General features: G+C 38.2%; 1 protein-coding gene across 1 annotated transcript in view; it reads right to left on the bottom strand.

The window, feature by feature from the left end:
* The window catches only part of GALNT5 (polypeptide N-acetylgalactosaminyltransferase 5), a 46,287-nt gene that overhangs the window by 13,049 nt on the left and 16,944 nt on the right, over nucleotides 1–16,294 (bottom strand). Inside the window, exons 2-7 of the mRNA XM_079783076.1 lie at nucleotides 14,059–14,225; nucleotides 11,887–12,006; nucleotides 5,437–5,572; nucleotides 4,746–4,865; nucleotides 2,797–2,914; nucleotides 1,488–1,811 (exon numbers count right to left, since the gene is read on the bottom strand). Of these exons, the coding sequence (XP_079639202.1) occupies nucleotides 1,488–1,811; nucleotides 2,797–2,914; nucleotides 4,746–4,865; nucleotides 5,437–5,572; nucleotides 11,887–12,006; nucleotides 14,059–14,225 (985 nt within the window). The remainder of the gene's footprint in view (nucleotides 1–1,487; nucleotides 1,812–2,796; nucleotides 2,915–4,745; nucleotides 4,866–5,436; nucleotides 5,573–11,886; nucleotides 12,007–14,058; nucleotides 14,226–16,294) is intronic.

A 16,294-nucleotide genomic window follows, 5' to 3' on the forward strand; every position in this document is an offset into this window, starting at 1 on the left:
ACACCAGATTGAACTACCTGAGGCAGTACGATTCTATTTTGACCTATAAGGATGGCAATATCATAATACATTTATGGTACGTACAAACAGATCATGTGTACCCATTTGTCAGTTGAATTTCATAACAAAAGAACAAAATTCCAGACCACTTTCCTCTGTTTCACAGTCTTCCAGGATATCCTTATACCACCAGGGAGAATAGTTTTACTAAGTCCTTGTCATCAGGAGATTTGCTTGGAAAAGAATGGCTGGTTTGCACAATCCCCTTTCAAAGGCAAACAGAAAAAAAGTTGGCTTAAAAAAGCAGGCTTACTGCGGTTCAAGTCTGAGAACCTCTGGCATGAAGAAAGGGGAAACTCAAAGAAAATAAAACAACACTGGCAGTAAACCTTAAATGAGAAATAGAACAATAAAATAAATTAAAAATATGCATAACTAAGGAAGAGCTCCAGGTCAACACTTGACTAACCGTCTCCAAACCCATCCTATCGTAAATGTCCTCACGTCTGGCCATCCTCTTCAAGTCCAGCCTCACTCCTAGAAAATAGGTTGAAATGGTTTTTGTCTAGTTTCTCCTCTTCCTTGATTCTTTCTTCGCTCTGTACTCTATCCCACCTATCTAGCTTGGCTTCTTCCCTTTTGGTATATTACCTTATACCTTGGAATTTTCTCTGCTGTTTTCTGACAATTTGTTGTTTTTAACACGTCTTTGAAATCTATAAAACTCTAACTAAATCATGCCATCCTATTGTTTAACCCTACTCAATAACTTACCATTACATTCAGAATAGAGGGAGGAAAGAAGGAAGGAAAGAAGGAAGGAAGGATCTTTACTCTGCCTACAAGGACCTACATGATCTGACTCCTTCCTCCCTCTTCAACTTCACCTGGTGCCATTCTTTCCTCCTTCACACCCTGACAACAGTCATCTCCTTTCCAGTTCTTGAACACCTCGGATGGTCATCAGTCTCAGAGTTTTCGCACAAGGGCATCCTGTACCTGGGGCTCTCTTTAGCGCTTGGCTGACTCTTGGTCTTTCAGACCTAGCCTTCAACATCTGCTCAGTTGACCACTTTAACTTAGAAGGATTCTTCACTGTTGGCCTGTCCCCCAAATGAGAGCTATTACATTTATTCACTCTTTACTTGCTTATTTTTATAATCTTTTTTTCTCTTCTCAACTCCAAGCTCCACAAATAAGAGGTCAAGTCTACTTAATTTGTCACCTGATAATTCAGTTTTAAAATACTGCCTGGTTTATTGATACTTAACAGATATTTGCTGAATTAATCAGTGAACACAGCTGCCTGGAAGCCTTCTTCAAGTTTACCTTTTATTTCACCCTCAACCCTGCTTTGTCTCATCTGCACTCATACTTGGTATTTATTTATAATGTAATAATTAATTCATTCTTTCCCACACATTTTCAAAAGTATATTGGCATTTTATTTTTATGGAGTCAGATTTTAAATTGCTGCTTGAACTTACCACACCACCAGCTCTCACAATGGGAGCCTTCAAGTCAGGAAACACATTGTCCAGGTACCACTTGAAACTTTTGCATTTTAGTTTCTTTCGAAGTTCCCGTTGTTGGGTGAGGTTTCCGACATCTAGCCCTTGGTCTATGAGGTGATCCCCGTGGCCATAGAACAGCTCCTTGTACTCGTCAAGCCAGACCTCGGCCACCCTCACCAAGTTCCGCTCCACCGTCTTCATCCGGTCTTTGGGGAAGGAATATGGGTTGTCATTTCTGAAAATGTGGCCCACTCGGGAACAGGGAATGATCTCAATTTCGCCACCACACATCCACACCTGAAACAGTTTAATGATAAGCATCAATTATCAAATCCTTGTCCACAAATCATGGGCAATGAATGATGACAAGAAACCACCTGACTATTCCCCTCCCCCACCCTGTTTGAAGTAGTCCTCTCAACTTCTAAAATCTTCAATAGAAAATTAAACTCAACAGGTTTATTTAGTTTTGTATGTTGCTGTGGACCATTTTAGAATTAGTAAAATATATATTTCCCCTTCCTTCCTTTGCAATGTAAATTTCTATTTCCCAAAGAAATCCTCACAGAATCTCATTATATAAAATGAGTTCCTGCTTTAGTTGAATCAGGGAAAGGAGTATATATTTTCTTAAAAACACACACACACACACACAAAAACATAACTCGAAAACCATTCTCCTTGATCAGGAGCTCAAATAATACTACTTTTACTACTTATCACCCCACTGCATACGAGAGCCATTGTTTTTTGGATGCTCTCCTCTATGGCTGCTGCTACAGCTTCAAATATTAATCAATGACTTTATAAATACCCAGAGTCCTCTGATATGTCCCAAGTTGCTGCACTATGGCCTGTCCGCAGCCTGCCCTATGGTCACTTTCTGTCATGTGTCTTCTCCAAGTTGACCCATAACTAAATGATTTCATTACTTCCAATATATTAGAAAAATGTTCCAAGAGAGTTATTTTATATTAAGTATGAATCCTACAGTGTTTACATGGGATGACAGACAATTATTTCCCCCATATTCTGATGCAGAAACAGTGCTGTGAAATATTAGGGAGCTCTAATAAATTTCATGAGTGCTATTGATTCTTCCAAATTCAATCTTGGATATGAAAACATTAATCCAGAGGCCCTAAAATTTCTGTGAAATCCCTCCCCCCCCCCCGCCACTCCACCCTGAGGCAGTCACATATCTGATTGTATTAGTACAATGAAATCATTTAAAACTATAAACTCTTAATTGTAAATAGAATTTGAGAAACACTAGTAATACCTTGAATGACAGCTCCATATTTTCTCCACCCCAAACATCAAGCCCAGGGTCATATGTTCCAAGTTCAAAAAAGTAATTTTTATCAATAGAGAACAATCCACCTGCCATGACAGGGCACCTACAACGAGAAAAGGTTGTTTTTTTTTACCTTGCATATCATGGGAGTTCAGTTGTTAGCATAGGTTGTGATGAACTTGGGAGGCTTTTTAGAATAGCTGCCAAGTGTGGGGAGGTCTTGGAATAGAGTCACAAACAGCACTTAAGTGGCAACTTTCCTGGTTCATGGTGGCAGAGCGAAGGTGGGACCTGGAACTAGGATGACCTGTATCCCAAATGTTCTGTCTGGACTATTCAGAATACATTCTCTTCCTAATATTATGTTGAGTTTAATCTGAACCCTACTACTCCATTGATCCTCAACATGAGAGTCTAATAAAGGCAAAGAGGTTCTTTAGGTGCAGGATCAGAGCAAGAGTGTTAGGTTCAGGCAGATCTGGGTTTCAATCCTAATTTCTGCTTTTACTATCTATGTATCCCTGGGAAAATTACTTCACTAGTTTTTTGAATATATTTTTATTGATTTCAGAGAGAAAGGGAGAGGGAATCACCAATCAGCTGTCTCCTGCATGCCCCCTACTGGGGATTGAGCTGGTAATCTGGGCATGTGTCCTTGACTGGAATTGAACCTGGGACCCAGTCTGCAGGCCAATGAACCCAGTTTGCAGGCCAATGCTCTGTCCACTGAGCCAAACCAGCTAGGGCTACTTCACTCTTTTAAGTCTCAATTTTCTCATCTCTATAATGGGAATAATGCCCCCTCTCTCCTAGGGTTATAGAGTGGGTTAAAAGCAGAGCGCTTGATAAATAACAGTACTCCTACTTCACTGGCTAGGAGCATCAATCCTGAAGCAGCATACCTGGCAAGGGATGCGTGTGCTTTATTGAGGATTACGTTCAGGGAAAGCATGCTGCAACGCATAGTCTCGGTTTGGGCTTTCTCTTGGAACTTGCTGGCTTGAGTCTACAGAAGAACTCTTTCCGACAGGGAAAGCTCAGGGTTCCCACTGCACAGCCTGGGGCTGGCTGCCTGCTTGTTCTGTAGGGCTGGACTCTGGGGCAAGTGTTAGGAAGCCTCCACTTTGACTTCCAGTATAAGTTGTGTTCTTCTGTCCAGCTTCTCCAGCAATAAAGCTCCAATTTTAATTCACATCCATCTTCTACATCTATTTATTAATTCATGCATAGAAATTGACAGTTCTCCCATGAAGGGTAAGACTAGATTCGAAAAGAAAATCCTAATAGTAGCTATTATTATTATAATGATACTTCTATTACTATTATTTACTCTCTTAATTTTCACTCTTATTGACTTCAATATTATGTGTGTTTATATAGCATATATGCAATGCATTCAACTAGCTTAATGTTTCTTGAGTTGTAAATCCCAGTGAACAGAAATTGTGTTAGTGAATTCCTCTGCATTCAGGGCTGACTAGGGTGCAGTGGACCATTTGAAAAATGAGCTTTGGTAGTGGGAAACTATTTTTTTCAGGAAAATTTTGTTTACTTTTGGACTATTGGCTATAACTATAATTCTTGATATCCTATTGAATGACAGGATATACTTGCTTGGTGAAATTGCTTCCTATGCCTTTATAAAAAGACGCATGAGCCCTGGCTAGTGTGTCTCAGTTGGTTGAGCATCATCCCATGAACTAGGAGGTCACGGTTCAATTCCCAGTCAGGGCACATGCCCTGGTTGTGGGCTTGATCCCCAATAGGGGGCATGCAGAAGTCAGCTGATCAATGGTTCTCTCTCATTAATGTGTGTGTCTCTCTCTCCCTCTCCATTACTCCCTCTCTATTCATTTAAACAAAAATGAATAAAAAACATACTAGGGTTTAAAAAACACATGACTGTTTCCTAAAATTAAATTTCACACACTTACCTTATTACATCAGTTTCTTTAATTTTGTTTTTTGCAACAACGTCTGGAGGAATTGTTCTCCAACCAAAGTTCATGGGCCACACAAAGATGCCTCTTTGAAAGTTGTCCACTGTCATGTAACTAGTTCAGGGAAAAACCAAAAGTGCTACCTGAGATCATACATGTATACTTAACCAACCCAATGCCATGTCTTGTTTAATGAATAAAATAAGTGCTTATGCAGATGACTTTAGATCATTACAAACTTTTAAATAACATTTCTGGAAAATTTATAAGTACAATTTGCATTAGTGACCAATTGGCTGAATTGATATTTTTAACTTATACTTAAACAAAAAATAATATTATGGCCATTTTTAAGGGGGAAAAACCAACTTACAAGCATATATATGTATTTACCACAAAAATAAGAACTAATCTTAAGGAAAATATGTATTTTTGGTTCAGTTGAATACAAAGAGGAAAGAACTGGATAATGGTGTTAAGGGTTAAGAATTTGTGATAATCAAATAAACAGATTCACCTGTTCTGATCCCAAGATATCTATCATGTATTTCCATTTATTTAAATGGATAAACTGTGTATTTCTTAGATTTGCAAAAATGCACGCATGGCGAGTATGATCAGTACTTTCTGTTGCTGCTGGTTAAAGACTCACTTAGAAGCATCTTGTGGAATATGACAATATTACCTCATATCCTTATCATTGATGACTTCAATTACTGGACAGGCTACTTTTTTTCTACTTAAATAAACTCTTTCCAGAAGAGGTTCCAACCAACCAATGTTACATTCCACGTGAGAATCTAAGAATGTCAACACATCACCTAAAGAGCCAGAAAAAAAAAATCCATTTGAAAATGTGATATAAGATCTTCGATATTGTTCCAGAAGTGTGGTTGTAAAGGCAGAAGTCTTCTTTTCTCACTGAATTCCTTGTCCTTATCATTTTTGTTTTACAATGAAATAAAAGAAATTTTGTTTCTAGCAATTGCATGGGGCAAGTGCCATTTATGTTTGCAAAAAAAACTGATAAGCCACATAGAATGGGTGGCCAAGATTCTGAAGGGAATACTCAGCATTGGAGGTGGTTGCTTATGTCCTGCTAAGGAGATGTGTCCCAAAAACTCCGGGGGTGGAGAACTGGGATTTTGTTCTGCAAAAGAGCAGGAGAAGTTAGAGATTCCACGTTTGGCCTTAGGAAGGATGAAGAGGAAAAACTGCTCTACATAATAGGGGCGAAAAGAAATTAAGGTAGAGGAAGCAGGAAGACTAGGAGGTAGTGTTAAAATGGTTGTTTAATGGGTCTAGAGTTTGAGTTTTGCAAGATGAAAAGAGTTCTGAGATCAGTTGCACAACAATGGAAATACTAGTATACTTCACAGTACAGAACTATATACTTAAAAATGGTTAAGATGGTAAAATTTTATGTTATGCATATTTTATCACAATTTTAAAAAGTTGTAAGAGAAAAAATAAAACTTGGAGGCCGGAAATATTTATTAAGAATTCTTTTTTAAAAATTAGTTGGGTGAAGTAACACTCTTTCTCTTCTCATTGAAAATCTCAGCAGTATCTACATTGTTCCAAACTGTGTGTGTGTGTGTGTGTGTGTGTGTGTGTGTGTGTGTGTGAGAGAGAGAGAGAGAGAGAGAGAGAGAGAGAGAGAGAGAGAGAGAGAGAGAGATTAATAATACTCAGAGGAATCTGGCTTGGCCAAAATCCTATGTGGAATCTTTCAGGCTCTACCATATGCAATTACAAAGGCTTTACCCCGCAGGCTTCATGAAGGAAGCCACCCTCCCCTCCAAGATTTTGTGCACAGCTGGTGCACTGGAGGAAGGTGCAGTCCAGGATGCAGGCCTTCCCTCCCTCTCAGCTGGACATGCTTTTATGGATGTCTGTGTTCCTAGCCCAGGTTTTTCCATCTGGAGGCCTCTCTCTAAGGCCGATATCTCTGCCTCATCTTATGGGAGGTGGGTGGATCTTGAAAACATTTTTGTACACTCTGACTCAGTACTTTTCTTATATAAAAATATATATTTTTAGTGATTTCAGAGAGGATGGGAGAGGGAGAGAGAGAGAGAAACATCAATGATGAGAGAGAATCATTGATAGGCTGCCTCCTGCATGCCCCACACTGGGCATGTGCCTTGACCAGGAATGGAACCATAACCTCCTGGCTCATAGGTTGAACCTCAAACACTGAAGCGTGCTGGCCTGGCACAGTAGTCAGTACTTTTCCACTCCTAGCCCTTCCCCTTCTCTCTCAACCTTTTATTCTGGATTCCTTTCACAGCAAGATTGATATCTGTTCTCGTTCACCAGCCCAGCCCCATTCCATGGGGAAGACATCAGCATTGGGGGAGCCAGGACTTTCTTCTTGTTTAGCTTCTTACACTATGGCAGTAAGTGATGAAAGCAGTGACTGTACTTTCATTTGGGCTCATTGTGTCAATTGATCACTCTGACACCTAGCTGCTCTCCTCTGCTCTTGACAAACCTTTAATAACATCATTTATCTCCTATTAAGTGCTTGCTCTATGCCAGACATTGTTGTAAGCATTATACATGGTTGTATTATTTAATCCTTACAATAAACCTGAAGTATAGATCTAAATTTATTCCCATTTAAGAGATAAGAAAACTGAGGAACAAAGAACCTTAGCAGATCCCACTCCACTTCTGTCCATTCAGACCCAGAGTTTAAATAGCAGTTTCTGCTAGACCCTATCCCTATCCCCACAGTAGGCTTAAAGGGTCAAAAGGGTTGGATCATCTTCTTCAGGCCCCAATGGCAGCAGAATGGGTCCCCAAACTTGTCTTCAATTCCTGTCTGTCCCAGATCCCCACAAAGTTTCTCATTCACTTATTGCCACAACCCGAGGGAAATAGCATCTGTCTAAAACATCGGATGACATTTTATACTGTATTTTGGGAGGGATGAGACCTCCCATGAAAGAATGTCATTGCTCCACACTTTTTAAACAGGATCACGGGAATTAGAACAGGGAGCTGTGTCTCTAACTTTGAGTGGGATTTCTAATTGTTCTGGATATTGTTTACGGACATTTTACATACTGTTCTTAACTCTGAGAGGCTGAGAGGCATGGTGAAATGAACATAGGATTGAAGTTACACAGAACTGTCTTCATCCCAGAATGGCTGCTCTTAGCCACATTGGATAGTTAACTTACAACTCTTTGAGCTTTCCCTTATGAGGCTATTTCTAATATCTACTTAATACCTAAATGCTTAATAAGTGGTGAGTATTGTTTATATTTTTCCATAAACAATGAGTGTTTAAGTTACAGCTCAGAATAATTAACTCAATCTGGATAGCCACCTGGCAGGGTTTTTTGTTTATTTGTTTGTTTTCTAGGAGTAAGTTCCCGTAATGCTAGAGTGTTTGTATGTGGGTTTCACTGTAACTTATTATTTATTTTTTTGGCCACCCCAGAGCCACTCAATGTGCCAAACATTTTTGGCTCCTTTTTGAGCACGACTCCCACTTATATTTAGCCGACCAGCTTGGGAGATAGCTGCCAGCACACAGTAGTGCTGGAATGTTGTGTTTAGGGTTCCTTGAGGAATGTGGACCTGGCTCACCACTTAATTTTGCATAATGATTTATAAGTGATGCTCAGAAAACCACCTGTTTTAACTTCAGCAGAAACTAGTGGTAGAAATTTACAGGACTGTTGCTCTTTAGGAGACCTCAGTGTTGGCCAGGAGTTAGATGCCACTTCTTAAAGTTAGCCAACTGATTCTTTGGAATGCAAAGAGCAATGTCAAGTATTTTGTTAAAGGCCATGAAGGAAATGAAAGTCTGATCTCTACTCTGACTCTCTACTCAATCTGCCTGACAAGAGGCTCCTCTTGGCAGGGCAAGAAGTCACTGGGCCAGCTGGTTGGTTTATTACCTTGTACCTGAACTACCACATCTCTTCTTACTTCTGCTGCTTTCATATGGGAGCCTTTCCCTAGAGATTCATTGACCATGGCCTTCCCCTCACATTTTGAAATCCTACGTGGCCTCTCTACCTCCTCATTCCTAGTAAATAACTGGTTGGAGGTTATTTTTTTAACTGATTCAGATTCAGATGAAGAACTGACCGAGCCCTGGAGCCTGAATTAGTAGTGGACATGGCTAGAGATCAGAATCACTGCTGTGCCCTTATTATTTTGTAGAAGACTCAGAATTTCAGAAACGATACTTGGTTGTGATGTAAAATTTTATCTTATAATATAATAGCTTAAAGGTTAATAAAATAAAACTAAGCTAATGTACTCAAGGGTGCTAATGAATGACTGAGAAACAGATTTATATTTTTATATTTGGATTTATTAAATTCAAAGAAATTAGTTTACAGTTGTAATTACTAGTGCTTGAATGGGCCAATTAGGCAACTGCTTTGATCAAGTTCATAACACTCCATTTGAAGACAGCTTCCCATGTTGTCTAACAATTTACACTATTATGAAGATCCTTACCAGCATGTTTTGTACTCTAGGCAGGCAGAGGAAAATTTTTTTTACAAGCAGAACATTTGTGGTTCTGTATTCATCATCTTTCTTAGGCATCTACATGGATGTCTAATTTTCATCTCCAACTTACATGAACAAAATCAGAACTCATTTGCAATCCCAAATCTATTCCTCTGGCTATGATCCTACTGCCCATTGAGTTGTTCAAATTCTTTCCAATCCTAGGTTTCTTTTTTGACTCCTCTCGTTACTACTTTCTTCACATCTTATCTGATGTCAAGTCTTGTAAGTTCCATGTCCACAATATATTCTAAGTCTGACCACTTCCTCCATCTGTCTTGGTACCTTCCTGGTGCCTATATAACTACAATAGCCACCTAATTGGTCTCCCTACTTTCTCTCTCATCTCCCTATATCAATTCTCTACAAAGTGACCACAGTGAGCTTTTAAAATATAAATCAGACAGTTTTACTCTCCTCATTAATGTCTTTATTGGCATTACATTATCCCAAGAATAATTCCTACACTCCTTAAATGATGCAAAAACTTTTAAACGCCTACCGTTGCCTTTCTTTCTAAATGAATCTCTTACCTCTCTTTCCATAGTTAGCATTCATCAGTCAAAACTTCTTTCTTTAACCTGAATATACAGAATTTGTTTCTGCATCAGTATATTTATACTTTTTGTTCCATTTTCCTGGATATGTTCTTCAACTAGATCTCAGCTCAAAAATTATCTACTTGGACTATTTCTTGACCAGTCTATTCTTGTGTCATTTGTGGACAATTATTTTTCCATAGAAAATCAAACATGAAAGTTCATTTATTTTTTCCAAATGCACTTCATTATTGAGAATCTTAGTTGTCACTGCAATGCCAATTTTGGTATGATGTATTTGTTGTCAATTGAAAATTTATATTACCGAGAGAGAAGACATTTTTTAGCAAACCAATGGGATAAGAAGACTTCCAAATTTGAGCTATAGTTACAGGAATTGAAACTCAGGTGAGCACATAATTCATCATCTGGATATGCTTGAATGCAATCAGGTGGAGATTTGCAATGCCATGACTTACAGGGGCAGAATGGTGGCTACCTATTTACAGACAGCAAAGTGAAGTAGATAAGAGTGAAGATTCTGGAGGGAAGATTTCTGTGTTCCAATCCTGGCTCTACAACTTATTAGCTAGGAGAACATGGACAAATCACAACCTCACTATGTCTATGTATCCTAATGTGTAAAATGAGAATGGTTGTACCTACCTCATAGAATTAATCGAGGATTAATTCAGTTACTGTAGAAAGTTTTTAGAATGAAACCTGGTACAAAATCTCAGATATTTTTATGAGGTCCTTCCACAGAAGATGTGAAAATGAACCAAAATGCTTGATGTTCATTTTAGAATACCCATGGACAGAAAAGATTCACTTCCTCCCATTCATCACCAACACCCACACACTAAAAAGCGGTGAGGACAAGAAGTCATATTGCTCTTTAGGAAGACAGAAAGGGCTATCAGAAGAGCAAGCATATGTCAGAGGAGAGACAATTTTAAAATTCTGAAGATCTGAAATATTGATGGGGTCAGGCTTGAAGGGGCTCCTGGTGTTCAAATTTGGGACAACTGAGCACATCCCCCCAAAATAATGCTGATAATATACACATTTATTTTTTTAAAGTTATAAATCCATAGTGATAGGTGCATGAGAGGGGAGGAAAAAAAGGAGAGAGGGAAGGACGGAGAGATTACTATTTTACAAGTCAATGGCAGCTAATAAAAGAAGAAATGATAGAATTAGAAAAAATAAATTTGCAGCTCTTAATGTAATAACTGAATCAAGCAATGATCATCATTGAATGCTAAACCATTAGATAAAGTCTGTGAGAAAAACAGGATATTTGATTGGATCAAAGAATCACCCCACAAGTACCTTTTCATTACCAACTAGCTGCTAATTTCTTAACCAAGTACTCAAAAATGAGTATTACGAACAGCGGGGCAACCTGACATCATGTACCTCTTGATTTGAAGCAATAAGTACACAATTCTTTCACTTATGCAGTTGAGTTCTCTATAGTATTCATGCCAAAAACATTTATCCTGTAGGTAACAGGAAGAAAGAGGAAATTTCAGACTGTGGTCAATTATACAATACAAATGGCCTATACTCTTCGAAAACACACACACCACAAGTCAATGGTTGCGACGTTGTCTATTCTACATTGAGGGAGTAAGGAGAGCGAACAACCAAATGCAGTGCATGAAACTTAATTAGTTCTCAAATTTGAAAAGAAAAAAAACACAGCTATATAAAATATTTTGGGAGCAATGAGAAAATTTGAAAGGGTGATATATTAGGTGATATTTAGGTCTGCAAGTTGTGCCTATGTATGGAAACGCCTCTGTTCTTCAGAGATGCCTGCTGAGGTATTATATACAGTGTCATGATGTCTGTAAATTCCTTTGCAAAAGTTCAGAAAAAAAGGTGTGTATGTATAGACGTGTCTGTGTATATGTGTGATGAAGCACATATTGCAAAAAATGACAGATATATGGATGCACTGTACTATTATTTCACATTTGATGTATTTTAAAAAAATTAAAATAAAACAAAAATGTGACCAAAACAGAAAATCAGCAGCTTCTTACCTGTTGCAATCTGTGCCCCTGCCAGTCTGGCTCTTATTAAGCCGTGTCTCTCTTTGAGGTGAAGAATCCGAACTTTTGGAAACTGAGACATGTATTTATCCAAATTATCTTTTAGGTAATCTATATCAGAGTGTGAGAGTAGAAAAGACATCACTTAACTAGATCTGGATAATACCAGAAGTAGTGCCTCCTCAATATTAAACTTCAAAAACTATGATATTTATAAATTACAAATTTTTTTCAATTACAGTTGACATACAATATTATATTAGTTTCAGGTGTTAAACATAATGATTAGACATTTATATAGCTTATGAAATGATCTCCCCAATAAGTCTAGTACCCACCTGACACCATACATAGTTATTATAATATTATTGACTATATTCCCTGTACTGTACTTTACATCTCTATGACTAATTTTATAAGCGGTAATTTGTACTTCTTAATCCCTTCATATTTTTCACCAATACCCACAATCCCCCTCCCACCTGGTAATCATCAATTTGCTTACTGTATCTATGAGTTTATTTCTGTATTGTTTGCTCATTTATTTTATTTTTATTTTTTAGATTTCACATATAAGTGAAATCATATGGTGTTTGTCTTTCTCTGTCTGACTTATTCCACTTAGCATAATACCCTGTAGGTCCATCCATGCTGTTGCAAATGATATTTTATTCCATTGGCAATTATTTTATTTTCTGATGTCATTTTCTTGGATGAATTTTTATCTGGGTTCAATACTCAACTCTTTTCTTTTTCCAACTGTTTTTTTAAATCTCAAATCCTTCTTCTCTGTGTTGCCAAATTACACAGAGGAGGGATCACCTTTTCTGAGTATTTGTAAGTACAGGGGCAAATTTACCTAGAAATAAATTAAAGTTGTACCATCCACCCTCCCCCCCCCCACCCCCCTTAACAAAATCCCCTTCTAAGGCCCAGGAAAAAGGCTAAGCATTGTATGCAAACTGAAAAATTTGCAAAAGAAAGATATTGCAACTGTAATTGCTTAAGAACACTGTCACTTCCTGCTGTGACATCCCCCTCCATCACAGCTACCATGTCTTGTTGGATGGCAGCTAAAGGAACGTGTGTGTGTGTGTGTGTGTGTGTGTGTGTGTGTGTGGTTTTATAAGGTATTTTGATGTGCCTTGTGGTCACTTCTATGTGCAATTAACATTCCCAGGGAGGACTGGCTTTAGGAATACTTCTGCTGCTCACTTTCCTACTCACTTTGTGTTGTTTTTCTTAAAGAGACTCCATTGAAGCTTCAGGTCCCACAAAATCTGGATACGCCATTCCTAAAGAGACTGTTATCTGTTTGGTAACTACATACTATTTCTGTGTACACTTTCTTAAAGTTTTCAACTAGTTTTCCTTAGGCATCTCATTGCTTCAGAAGCTCCATGTGATTCCAGTGGGAAACTCTGAGGCTGAGAAAATTAGCTGTCATTGTGGTCATGAACAAGGCTAACCTGCTCTATTAAGGTTTGCCATCTCTTTGCTATTTTCTAAGCTTTTTGGAAGTTGGCTGCATTTTGGGAATTTATAACATGGCAGTCATGGGATCTCTCGTAGTCATGGGACCACTTACACACACAAATTATCTGACAATCCAAACAGAGAGTCTTCTCTGTAATAAACAAAACAAACGTAAAGCCCTACACTGGTGGATTCTGCTTCTGAACTCCGTTAGAACCTCATCTCTCTGGTCCCATTGGCAATTCATCTTCTTAACACTTAACTGAAAATATAGAATGTTTTTCTCTTGAGGAAGAAGCCATAGGACTTCCATTTCCTTATTTTCCATAGAGTCTAACTCAAACTCTATTTATAGGAAAGGCACCCCATTAATTGTGAGGTGTTTGCTTATTAGATCCCATAAAAATGTGTTTGTGCAATTGAGAGAACATCTTCTGGTTTCTAGATTTCATAGTGCCCATCTCCAAGGGGCTAGAGTTAGAAAGTCACTCCTCTGTGGCAGAGAAGTTACAGCTGAAAGGAAGTTTGGGAAAGCTAACTGGACAGAGCCCTGGATGGTTGTTAGGAACGATGATTTGGCATTTGTAAAATGTATATGCTTTATCAGATTACCCAGTAATTTTGTCATACATCTAAACTGCAATTGTTTTATATCAAACTTTGATTTTTCAGGATCGGTTTTCTTACCTTTGGTGCTAAAGTCATCCACCAGCAGAATCTCCTTGATGAGATGCGGAGGAGAGCGATTGAGGACACTGTGAACAGACCTCAGGAGAGTGGACCACACCTCATCCACAAAGCACATGATGACACTGGTGGTTGGGAGGTTATTGTGAACGAGCTGCTTTGCACACCTGGGCCAGAATACAAGCTGAGCATAAGTGATGTGCTAACAAGATCCACAGGATGAATTTAAAGTACAATTGTGTGTGTGTGTGTATACATTATCTATCTATCTATCTATCTATCTATCTATCTATCTATCCATCCATCCATATATATCAAAGAGGATTCTGTTGTGTGCTTTTTTATAGGGAGGTGCATAAACAAAATAAGAGAGCAAAGGAAGAATAGCCACTAACAGGAGTTGGTGTAAAAGAACTAACAATGCGAGACACGAGAACTTCCTGTGGAGGCATCAGGCTATAGTGGAAAGGACATGGGCTTTGCAGATGGTTAGACACTATTTTGAATCCAACCACCAATATTTCTAAGATTTTTATTCATTGATACCTTACTTAATCTCTCTGTGCCTCAGTTCCTCATCTGTGAGATGAAGTGATGGTTCTTATTGAACTGAGTTGTACAGCCTAGTGAGAATGTTCATAAAATGCCAGGCACAGTTCTTGGCAAAGAAATTCACCAAATGGGAGTATTTTGTTATCCTGATTAGATTATTTACCATGAGAGAACATTCAGAATTATATAGTGCTACCAGGTAGTTTATGATTGTCCTTCCAACTGGCCTTCTGCCAAGTGCCAAATAAAATACATTTTTCCACTCTGTGAGTAAATGTATTAATACCAAATTTTACACACACACACACACACACACACACACACACACACACACATACACACACACATACACTGAGTGGCCAGATTATTATGATCTCTGAATGCATAATAATCTGGCTACTCGATGTATTTGTATCTCAAATGAGTACCAAAAGTATTCTAGACTTTTGCTGGAGATCAACCACCTATTTGCCCTGAACTTTCTATCAGCCAGTGCAAAGGGGAAAACTGATCAGGTGCACGATTTATAGTATCTTTGATATCAAATAAATGAGGTACTCAAGAGAAGTTCACTGAGTGGCCAGATTATTATGCGTTCAGAGATCATAATCATCTGGCCACTCAGTGTATATAGTGTCCCCAAAAAGTGTATACACACTTATCAGCTGATAACTCAATTTTGAAAAGGAAATGTATTTTAATAAACATTTCTTTATAATTATTTGAAGTATATATATACATTTTGGGGAACCCTATATATATATCTTATATATATAAACATTAAACTCTTCAGCTTCTCTATCTATTTAGGGTTTTCTTGCTGAGACTCTCTCTGCTAAAGATTAGCCACAGTTGAAATCATTTTGCTGGCATAAAAATGAGAGGAAAGCTACAGTGGGAGTTGGTATTCAGGTAGGTCGTAATTGGTTTTGGTTTTCTTACATGCCTTGCACTACATACTGCCTCACTGCTGGCATTTTTCCATCTCCTGCCTGGGTTACTATTCAGGGATGGTGCCCAATGGAACCTCACAAAGAGTATTTGCCATCCTTTAACACAACCGTTAGCAATGCAATACTTAAATTATGATGATCATAAGTAAGTACTATGGGCAGTCTACATTATTTCAATTTAAACTTCAAACCAACAGCATATATTTCCCTTTTTATAGGTGAATAATTGAAATCATGGGGAGACTAGTCCATGAATATACTGTTAGTAAAGGGCAGAGTTGGGACTCAAGTTCTGGTCCAAGTCTGGCTCCAGAAATAAACATTCAGGAAGTCTTAACAACACTAGAACAAAAGCAGCTGGCAGTAGATGGGCATTTTGTGGGGAACAGGCCCTTCTGCCAGATAACATAGTTACACTTTGTTTAGGTCATAAATAAGAAGTAGATACACATCACATTTGTACAGCACTGTACAATCGGTCCATTGTTAAATTCAATTTTTATAACAACTACTTGATAATACATATTATTATACTCTTCTTCAAATGGAGCAAACTGAAGCTTGAGAAGTTAAATCATTTACCCAACATTATTCACCTAGAAAGCATGTACAGTTGACCTTTGAACAACACAGGGTTTGGGAGCACCAGTCCCAGTGTAGTGGAAAATCCATATATAACTTTGACTCTACAATCTGCCCTTCACATCCATGGATTCAACTAACCATGGTCC

The sequence above is a fragment of the Cnephaeus nilssonii genome (genome assembly GCF_951640355.1).
Source record: "Cnephaeus nilssonii genome assembly, chromosome: 10".
Lineage (NCBI taxonomy): Eukaryota > Metazoa > Chordata > Mammalia > Chiroptera > Vespertilionidae > Cnephaeus > Cnephaeus nilssonii.